General features: G+C 38.6%; 1 protein-coding gene across 1 annotated transcript in view; it reads left to right on the top strand.

Moving 5' to 3' along the window:
* Nucleotides 1-9: 9 nt before the first annotated feature.
* LRIT3 (leucine rich repeat, Ig-like and transmembrane domains 3) overlaps nt 10-11,138 on the top strand; it is a 35,615-nt gene continuing 24,486 nt past the window's right edge. Inside the window, exons 1-2 of the mRNA XM_003899088.5 lie at nt 10-3,285; nt 6,670-7,142. Of these exons, the coding sequence (XP_003899137.2) occupies nt 3,170-3,285; nt 6,670-7,142 (589 nt within the window). The 5' untranslated portion in view covers nt 10-3,169. The remainder of the gene's footprint in view (nt 3,286-6,669; nt 7,143-11,138) is intronic.

Here is an 11,138-nt window from a genome sequence, read left to right as displayed (position 1 = left end):
AATATACCATTGTTTAAATAGTAGACATTTAAATTGCTTTTCAATTTTTAGTTTCATGGATGTACCACTGAAAATATTTCAGTGCAAATACATTTTTTCTTTGGGAGAAGTTATTCTATTTGAGTGTTTCTTTTCAGAATAGAAATACTGGATACAAATACAAAAACACTATTATTGTTGCTAACTTGCTTTCTGGAAAGATTGAATTAGTTTACACTGATACTGGCAGTGTCTAAGTGGGCTTTTCATATTCCTGCTAATAGTGCTGTATATATTTAAATTATGAGTTGTATACTCTAACTTAAATTCATTTTATTTCACATTTCTTTAACTGCTAGTGAGGCTGTGTATCTTTGCATATTGTATTTTTTAATCTCTATTTTTTCTACCTATAAATTGTCTCTTTAGCACCTTTGGCTGCATATTAAGTAAAATCTAGGTATTAGTTTTATGTGTACAGTCCTCTATGTATATGGAAAGGTAAACTGTTATAGTAATCTTCTACGTTATCTCCTCACTCTCTGACTTTCTCACTGCAATCAATTAATACAATACAACCGCAATCAATACAACCTCGTAGCTAATCTTTTAAAAATAAAGTTCCAATGCCCAAATTCTTTAGCTAAAAACCTTCACTCGCCCACCAAGTAAGTATAAACCCCTCAGCTGGATTTTCAAGGCCCTCTTTAACGTACTCCGAAAGGGACTTTTCAGCTTTTTGTCTTTCTTCATGGCCAAATTAAAATGTCTAGTGTTCCCAGAGAGTTCTGAATGCTTTGTGTCACTAGCTCTTTGCTCATCCTGTCTACCATAGCTGAGACTTTTTACAGGGAAAACATAATGACATCTGCGCCCAAAGTCCCAGAGCCATTAAAAGGTCAGGACAATTTCTGTAATAATATCTAGAAAAATGGACTCAGAGTTCCAATTTGCAAGGCCGTGAACTCATTTCCAGCGATAAGCAAGAAGCAACTTTGCCTCAAACATAAAGGACTTCAACAGTATAGAGTCATTATATTTCAGTGCTATATTTTTTATTGTCTAATTTGCTTATATGATAAAACTAGGAAGACTGGGCTTTGGTTACACAATTCCCTCTGACCTCTTAGTTTTCTACTTTCTGATGTTTTTATCTTTAAACAGCGTTTCTGTACTCAATTTGGCATTTCTTGCTTCCATGTAAGTCATGTCATCCACGGAATGAATAATTCAAAAACCCTTGGTTGTTTGGTGATCTGAGATTTACCCATCCTATTTCTTCTCCCTCTTGTGCTTAAAAACTCAGGGCCACCACCTCTCACTGCATCTCCAGCACTGGGAAACCTTAGGGTTGTTTTTAAATCCCTTCTTCATCCCTACATCTAATCAATCATTTCTCTCTCCTGGATGTTTCCTGAAGCTGCATTATCCTAACTATTACCAGCACAGCAGTCAAGGCTGTAGCGTGATGGCTGCTCACCTGGACTATAACCACAGACATCCACCAGAAGCCTCCTCCTTTCTTCTTGCTTGCGCTATCTAAACCTTTTCTCACCACAGCCGCCAGAGAATTCTTCCTAAAAGGATAAGCTGATATGTCACTCCCAAGCCTAACTTTTATTGCTCTCATTGCCTATAGGCTGAGAGTAAGCTCTCCATAGGGAATCTAAGGGTTTCCTTGATAACTTCATCCCCACTTACCTCTCCAGCTTTATCTTCTTTAACTTCCCGCCTCAAAATCTTATGCCTGAGCAACAAGAAGTGCTTGAAATTTTCTGAGGACAATACACTGTTTCTCACTTCCCTCCCTTTGTTCCCACTATTCCCTTTGCTTGCAATGCAACTTTCTGGATTTTCCCATAATACATCCTCATGCACCCTGTAAAAGGCAGCCAGGCACCACCCACCCTAGAAAGTCTTGCTTGACTAACACTGGCTGGGTTTGATGCTCTTTTCTGGTGCTTCTTTAGTAGTCTGTTCCTCCCTTTATCGTGTGAGTTCCTTATGTGTAACAACTGTTTTATTCCTCTTTGTACCCCTCAGTGCTCAGCAGAGAATAAGTACTCAGTAAATATTTGGTGAACAAACGAGTTGTGCCGAATCTGAAAACCTGCAGTATTTTATTTTAATTGAGCACAGTTTTTCAGACTCTGTAGTTTTTATATAAATTATATTAGTTTTAAATAACATTTTCCGTAATATGCTTATTTTTATAGAATTAATTTTCTTTTAAAAAAGTTTTTAGTTAAAGAGGATGGTTAGAAGCAGCCACTAAGAAGGTTAAATGACATATATTTATTACTTACATCCTTGATTGTCCCTGTGGATTCTCCACTTTATGGGTGTGGAGATAGTTTTAAATTTAATTACGTTTAATTTTTATTTTCTGATAGAGCCTAGTATAGCTGAAAGAATTAGAGTTGATCTTCAAATATGGCTTTGATGCCGATAACCTGGGAAACTATTGAACACAGATAGCTGCCTGCATTAAAAATAAACGGCTGGGATAAACCTTCCACACACTGAGATGACCTGGAAGAGTCTCAGAACACGTTCTCATTGGAGAACTTAGTCCTGCCACATCAGTAGTGGGTTGAAGCATTTTCCCTATAAAATCTATGTAACAGACTTGTTTTACTTTACTTTTAGGGATAGCCAGTATGTGGCAACATCGATAATTCTTTTCTAAATCATTTTTATGTCATGTGCTTCTATTTTTAAAACTAAATTTTGTAAAACTGAATTAGTTATGCATGCTGGCAAACACCAAAAGTAAAGCATTTTATAATGTTATAACATGTAAATAATCTACAGAATTTTCTTGCATCTGCCAAGACTGAATTATTTTTAACATTAAGTGTGTTTTTAAGGTGTAGTGGCAAGTACATCCAGAGGAAAGGGATTTAATAGGCATTTCCTTGCAAATCTAGATATGGGTAACTATTGAAATTGCTTGTCATGTGTTTGATTTTCATTTTCCTTAGAATGTGTTACTGTGCTGAAACCGTATTCAAAGGCTGGGTCAATTGATCTCCTGCAAGATACACTTGAAGGTTAAGTAACTACAGATCTCAGCTAATCCCGTGTAATCTGCTGTTACTAAATGGCTGTTTGTATTCCAGGCACACCAGTTTCTGAATGCTTAGGATTGGGTTTTTACCTTTTGTTTAAATAACCTCTAAAAGGAGCAATGCATCTCTTTGCATGTCTGTGCATTGTCCTTAACGTTTTGGAAGGAGTGGGCTGTTCATGTCCTTCACAGTGCAACTGTGATTATCACGGCAGAAATGACGGCTCAGGATCAAGGTATGCTCCCCTGCTTGCTACTAAATGTTCTCATTATTTTGACAAAAAGGACCCAAACAAGAAAGCCTACTTTTGAAAGCAAATGTTTGAGGATCAGAAATCGCAGAAGAGAATGTTTAGTGTCCGTAAGCTCTAACGTAATTGTGTTAATACTGGTCACCTACTCCTTCACTGTTTTCATTTCGAGCAGTTTAACTCTTAAAGGTCTCTCAAGTTACCGGAAATTTCTAAACACATTCTGTGTTCCAAAATTTTTATCATGCTTATGTTTGCAAAATGTTGCTTGAGATCAAACCATTTAAAGGTGCGTGGCCAGCTCAGCCCTTGATTATAGAAAGGCTGAGGGCAGGCTGAACAGGAGCTGCGGGACATGCTCAGATCCTTTGCTTTCGTGACTCTCTACTTCCTTTGAGGATTATTCATGTCAGTTGAGTGGCAGAAAGAAAGATCTCAAGAGTGAAGTTAGAGAGGTTGATAGTTAGAATTTTTCCATTTTAAGCTGATGGAATTTACAAAATAAGGAAGATTGAAAAAGATACTGTCTGTTGCAGACACTGTAGGATCTCACAGAAGTTATTCAATCTCTAGGTTGCTTTAGCATCTACCTGTGTAGCGAGAATACTTATTTGCTTATAATGTGCATGAGGCCTTTTAGATATGTTAAATGGAAAACAGAACTCTTGCTAGCTAAACACAGTATAACTTGAATTTCTTTTTATTTTTTCAAGACAGAGTCTCACACCATCGCCTGGGCTGGAGTGCAGTGGTGTGATCTCGGCTCACTGCAACCTCCACCTCCCTGGTTCAAGTGATTCTCCTGCCTCACCCTCCCGATTAGCTGGGATAACAGGCGTCTGACACCACGCCCTGCAATTTTTTTTGTATTTTTAGTAGAGACGGAGTTTCACCATGTTGGCCAGGCTGCTCTCGAACTCCTGACCTCAGGTAATTCGCCTGCCTCAGCCTCCCAAAGTGTTGGGATTACAGGCATGAGTCACCGCGCCTGGCCTAGAACTTGAATTTTTTTTTTTTTGAGAGGGTATTTAATAATAAAATCAGATTATTCGTGACTTGGTTGAAGTAAACAGTGTCTCAGACAAAATAATTTGTTAAAAGAGTTGCCCAATTTATGTCTTATAACTTTAAACAAATAAATAATAATAACTAAGACATATTTGTGAAAAGCTTATCTTGTTATTGTATAAACTTTAAGCAATTCTTGGTATTTTTTGACATATTCACCAGGTGGTTAAAGACGATGAAGGGAATGTAGCAAGTTAAAGGCCTACTTGTCCAGGGATGTGCAGCAGTGAAGGATCAGGCCAGGGTACTTTTGAGAAACTATCACAGAAATGTTTCCTTCTTTGTGGTGACCCCATTATTGATGGATTTTATAAAAATTATAGAATATTAGGCCTGGCAAGAAATAATCTAGTTCAACCCCTTGTCAGTTTATAAGTGAAGAAACTAAACTGTATGGAGACCAAATGACTTGTCCTAGATCATGTAATTGTGTTAGTAACTAAGTTCATAAAGATGCTAAATCTTTCAGTGTACAAACTAGGCTTTCTTCTATGATAGCATGCTGAAATACTTCTTTTATTTATTTATTTTTTTGAGACAGAGTCTTGCTTTGTCGGCCAGGCTGGAGTGCAGTGGCACAATCTTGGCTCACTGCAACCTCCGTCTCCTGGACTCAAGCAATTCTCCTGCCTCAGCCTCCCATGGAGCTGGGATTACAGGCATGTGCCACCATGCCCAGCTAGTTTTTGCATGTTTAGTAGAGACGGGATTTCACCATGTTGGCCAGGCTGTTCTCAAACTCCTGACCTCAGGTAATCTGCCCACCTCGGCCTCCCAAAGTGCTGGGATTACAGGCATGAGCCACCGCGCCTGGCCAATACTTTCTTAATGAGTAGAAACTGCTACCATTCTGGTATAAAGTAGCCCTGAAATCTGTGATACAAAATAGCGATGAAAAGTAAGAGATATCCCTACAGGATTTCAAAGATTCCATGAGGTCTTCTTCTGAAGTTATAGAAATGAGACAACACTACCACTACCATACAACCACTACATTGCAGCTTTATGCTGCTTATGTCTGTTTACATTATGAGCTGGTTTTTCAAATCCACTTATTTAATGTGATGTGTTTCACTAAAGGGTTATTTTATTGTAATTATTTACTGAATTTATAGTGTGCTATAATTTAGATGATACTTTGCAAAACTTCTTATTATTTTTTGTAATTCAGATGAGTATCTCATAGGAGATAAAAAAGTCATTTTCCAGGCTAAAATGAATCTAAATTCTCAGATTCCTCATAGTTTAAATTTACACATGGGACAGTGTTGTTGTTCTTTCTTTCTTTTCTTTTTTTTTTTTCCTCTATTTTGAGATGGAGTCTCGGTCTGTCACCCAGGCTGGAGTACAGTGGCATGATCTTGGCCCACTGCAACCTCTGCTTCCTAGGTTCAAGTGATTCTCCCACCTCAGCCTCCTGAGTAGCTGGGATTACAGGCACCTACCACCACACCTGGCTAATTTTGTATTTTTAGTGGAGTCGGGGTTTCGCCATGTTGGCCAGGCTGATCTTGAACTTCTGACCTCAGGTGATCTGCCCACTTTGACCTCCCAAAGTGCTGGGATTACAGCCATGAGCCACATTGCCCAGTGTTGTTTTTCTAAGCCTGTTTTGTATGTGCCAAGAAACAAGATCAAAATGTGACTCGCTCAAGGTCAGCTCCTAGTTTCTGGTTTATTCCTTAGGCAGAAAGCAATGTGCAAGTCACGTTGTTAAAACAGAGCTCAACTTTAAACATGTACTGTGAACACTTTTTTTTCACCTAAATAAGTTATTCTCTTAAAAAGGATTGATTTATTATTTTAACAGGGGTTCTTTTAAAATGGGCCATTTCCTAAAGAGGTCCACTTTAAGTTGGAAAGAAGTGGTTTTGAAAGGTGGCTGTGAAACCCACTAGCTGGGTGGCCCTGGGAAGTTACTGAATGTTGTTGGGCCCCAGTTACTTTCCATGTAAAACCGAGGTTGTTGACAGTAGCAGCAAATACCCGCTCAGTACATATTATGTGCTAGGAAGTTGTAGAGTTTTACATCCATTGTAATTAATCATCCATAACAGTGCCGTATGGGAAAATTAGGTTGAGACACTGGTGAAGTGGTTTTCCATGGCCACAGAGGAGGTGGTACACCTTAGACCTTGGTTAGATTTGAACCAAGGCCCACCTTGGCCTCCCAAAGTGCTAGGATTACAGGCGTGAGCCACTGTCCGGCCGAAAATTGATACGTTTTTCAAATGAGAAGTATTTTTCTCAAATGGATGTTGGAAAGTGAGTTTCCTCACATTGCTCATGTTGTGACACTAGGTTGGTGCTATGTAATGACATGGATATGAACGAGCTCCCTACGAACCTCCCCGTGGACACTGTGAAGCTTCGCATAGAGAAGACTGTCATCCGCAGAATCTCGGCGGAGGCCTTCTATTACCTGGTGGAGCTCCAGTATCTCTGGGTGACTTACAATTCCGTGGCCAGCATTGACCCCAGCAGCTTTTACAACCTGAAGCAACTGCATGAGTTGCGCTTGGATGGGAATTCTCTGGCTGCTTTCCCTTGGGCATCTCTGCTGGACATGCCCCTTCTGAGGACCCTGGACTTGCACAATAACAAAATAACCAGTGTGCCAAATGAGGCACTCAGGTATCTGAAGAACCTTGCCTACTTGGATTTATCAAGCAACAGACTCACCACATTGCCACCAGATTTCCTGGAGAGCTGGTCTCATTTAGTTACAACACCTTCTGGAGGCCTGGACCTTTCCCCAAGCAGGATTATTCTTGGTAAGCTCGCGAGCCTCTGGGCTTTTCATCTATAGATACTTTGCTATGCATAGCTTTTGTTGTCCAGTCTTTTAAAATTTACTGGATTTGGCTTTTTACTCTGTAATTGTACTTTCAGTGGAATAGTACCTTATTAGTTAACCTAGGTCAAGTTACCTCTTTCCCCTGTGTAAGGTGAAAAGGCTGTGTGTGTGTGTGCACGCATGTGTGTGTACATACATGGTGGAAAAGTGGAAGAGAACTTGAGTCATAAATGGAGAGAGGACCTCTTCTCTTAAAGAGCCTCCAACTGACAGACAGAATCCACCAACCTGCGTAGACTCTTGTGAGCACAGCATTGCTCCATACTCTGGTACCAGCTTCTGCTCAGTTGGCTTTTCAACTCTTCATTAGGTTCTTCAGGAGCAGGAGAGGGGCACTGGCATCTTTATGCGATAGCAGTGGCTTCATTAGTTAGGAAGAATAGCTTCTAAATTTCCTTAATCTAAAAGGAAATGGTGGAAACATCAGTTATTTTACTGGCCCGAAATGGTTCACCTAACTGATTTGATCGCTCAGTTTAGCTGTGACTAGTTTTGGAATTTTGAACTTGGCCTTGTTTAGGTTCTATGTGTATTTCTCTGGGGTTCTTTTTATTATTATTATTATACTTTATGTGCAGAACGTGTAGGTTTGTTACATAGGTATAAACGTGCCATGGTGGCTTGCTGCACCCATCAATCCGTCATCTACATTAGGTATTTCTCCTAATGCTATCCCTCCCCTAGACCCCTACCCCCCAACAGGCCCCAGTGTATGATGTTCCCCTCCCTGTGTCCATGTGTTCTCATTGTTCAACTCCCACTTATGGATAAGAACATGCAGTGTTTGGTTTTCTGTTTCTGTGTTAGTTTGCTGAGAATGATGGTTTCCACCTTCATCCATATCCCTGTAAAGGACATGAACTCATTGTTTTTTATGACTGGATAGTATTCCATGGTATATATGTGGCACATTTTCTTTATCCAGTCTATCACTGATGGGCATTTGGGTTGGTTCCAAGTCTTTGCTATTGTGAATAGTGCTGCAATAAACATACGTGTGCATGTGTCTTTATAGTAGAATGATTTATAATCCTTTGGGTATATACCCAGTAATGGGATTGCTGGGTCAAATGGTATTTCTGGTTCTAGGTCCTTGAGGAATCACCAGACTGTCTTCCACAATGATTGAACTAATTTACACTCCCACCAACAGTGTAAAAGCGTTCCTATTTCTCCACATCCTCTCCAGCATCTGTTGTTTCCTGACTTTTTAATGATTGCCATTCTAACTGGTGTGAGATGGTATCTCATTGTGGTGTTGATTTGCATTTCTCTAATAACCAGTGATGATGAGCTTTTTTCATATATTTGTTGGTTGTATAAATGTCTTCTTTTGAGAAGTGTCTGTTTATATCCTCTGCCCACTTTTTGATGGAGTTGTTTTTTTTTCTTGTAACTTTGTTTAAGTTCCTTGTAGATTCTGGATATTATTAGCTCTTTGTCAGATGAATAGATTGCAAACATTTTCTCCCATTCTGTTGATCACTTTGATGATCACTTTGATGATAGTTTCATCATTTGATGAATCACTATCATCATTTGATGATAGTGATTTGATGATAGTTTCATCAAAGTGATCACTTTTGATCACTTTGATAGCTTGTGATCACTTTGATAGCTTGTTGATCACTTTGATGATAGTTTCTTTTGCTGTGCAGAAGCTCTTTAGTTTAATTAGATCCCATTTGTCAATTTTGGGTTTTGTTGCTATTGCTTTTTGGTGTTTCAGTCATGAAGTCTTTACCCATGCCTATGTCCTGAATGGTATTGCATAGGTTTTCTTCTAGATTTTTTATGGTTTTAGGTCTTACATTTAAGTCTTTAATCCATGTTCAGTTAATTTTTGTGTAAGGTATAAGGAAGAGGTCCAGTTTCAGTTTTCTGCATATGGCTAGCCAGTTTTCCCAACCACATTTATTAAATAGAAAATCCTTTCCCCATTGCTTGTTTTTGTCAGGCTTGTCAAAGATCAGATGGCTGTAGATGTGTGGTGTTATTTCTGAAGCCTCTGTTCTGTTCCGTTGATCTATATCTCTGTTTTGGTACCAGTACCATGCTGTTTTGGTTACCGTAGCCTTGTAGTATATTTTGAAGTCAAGTAGCATGATGCCTCCAGTTTTGTTCTTTTTGCTTAGGACTGTCTTAGCTATATGGGCTCTTTTTTGGTCCCACATGAAATTTAAAGTAGTAGTTTTTTCTAATTCTTTGAAGAAAGTCAATGGTAGCTTGATGGGGATAGCACTGAATCTATAAATTACTTTGAGCAGTATGGCCATTTTCATGATATTGATTCTTCCTATCCATGAGCATGGAATGTTTTTCTATTTGTTTGTGTCTTCTTCTGTTTCCTTGAGCAGTGGTTTGTAGTTCTCCTTGAAGAGGTCCTTCACATCCCTTGTTAATTGTATTCCTAGGTATTTTATTCTCTTTTTAGCAATTGTGAATGGGAATTCACTCATGATTTGGCTCTCTATTTGTCTATTATTGGTGTATAGAAATGCTTGTGATTTTTGCACATTGATTTTGTATCCTGAGAGTTTGCTGAAGTTGCTTATCAGCTTTGGCTAAGATGATGGGGTTTTCTAAATATACAATCATGTCATATGCAGAGACAATTCGACTTCCTCTCTTTCTATTTGAGTACCCTTTACTTCTTTTTCTTGCCTGATTACCCTGGCCAGAACTTCCAATACTGTGTTGAACAGGAGTGGTGAGAGAGGGCATCCTTGTCTTGTGCCGGTTTTCAGAGGGACTGCTTCCAGCTTTTGACCGTTTAGTATGATATTGACTGTGGGTTTGTCATAAAAACTCCTATTATTTTGAGATACGTTCCATCAATACCTAGTTTATTGAGCGTTTTTAGCATGAAAGGGTGTTGAATTTTATTGAAGGCCTTTTCTGCAACTATTGAGATAATCATGTGGTTTTTGTTATTGGTTCTGTTTAAGTGATGGATTACGTTTATTGATTTGCATATGTTGAACCAGCCTTGCATTCCAGGGATGAAGCCGACTTGATCGTGGTGGATAAGCTTTTTGATGCGCTGCTGGATTTGATTTGCCAGTATTTTACTGAGGATTTTTATGTCAATGTTCATCAGGGATATTGGCCTGAAATTTTCTTTTTTTGTTGTGTCTCTGCCAGGTTTTGGTATCAGGATGATGCTGGCCTCATAAAATGAGTTCCTCTTTTTCTATTGTTTCAAATAGTTTCAGAAGGAATAGCACCAGCTCCTCTTTGTACCTCTGGTAGAATTCAGCTGTGAATCTATCTGGTCCTGAGCTGTTTTTGGTCGGTAGGCTATTTAATTACTGCCTCAATTTCAGAACTTGTTATTTGTCTATTCAGGGATTCAACTTCGTACTGGTTTAGTATTGGGAGGGTGTATGTGTCCAGGAATTTATCAATTTCTTCTACATTTTCTAGTTTATTTGTGTAGAGGTGTTTATAGTATTCTTTGATGGTAGTTTGTATTTCTTTGAGATCAGTGGTTGTATCTTCTATCATTTTTTATTAAGTCTATTTGAGTCTTCTCTCTTTTCTTCTTTATTAGTCTTGCTAGCTGTCTATTTTGTTAATCTTTTTTTTTTTTTTTTTTTTTTTAAACAGCTCCTGGATTCACTGATTTTTTTGAAGGGTTTTTTGGGTCTGTATCTCCTTCAGTTCTGCTCTGATCTTGGTTATTTCTTGTCTTCTGCTAGTTTTTGAATTTGTTTGCTCTTGCTTCACTTGTTCTTTTAATTGTGATGTTAGGGTGTTGATTTTAGATCTTTCTCACTTTCTCCTGTGGGAATTTCATGCTTTAAATTTCCCTCTAAACACTGCTTTGGCTGTGTCCCAGAGATTCTGGTACATTGTGTCTTTGTTCTCACTGGTTTCAAGGAACTTATTTATTTCTGACTTAATTTCGTTA

Source organism: Papio anubis, chromosome 3, assembly GCF_008728515.1.
Source record: "Papio anubis isolate 15944 chromosome 3, Panubis1.0, whole genome shotgun sequence".
Lineage (NCBI taxonomy): Eukaryota > Metazoa > Chordata > Mammalia > Primates > Cercopithecidae > Papio > Papio anubis.
Note: the sequence above shows the minus strand (reverse complement) of the source record. Positions and strands in the feature narration are given on the sequence as shown.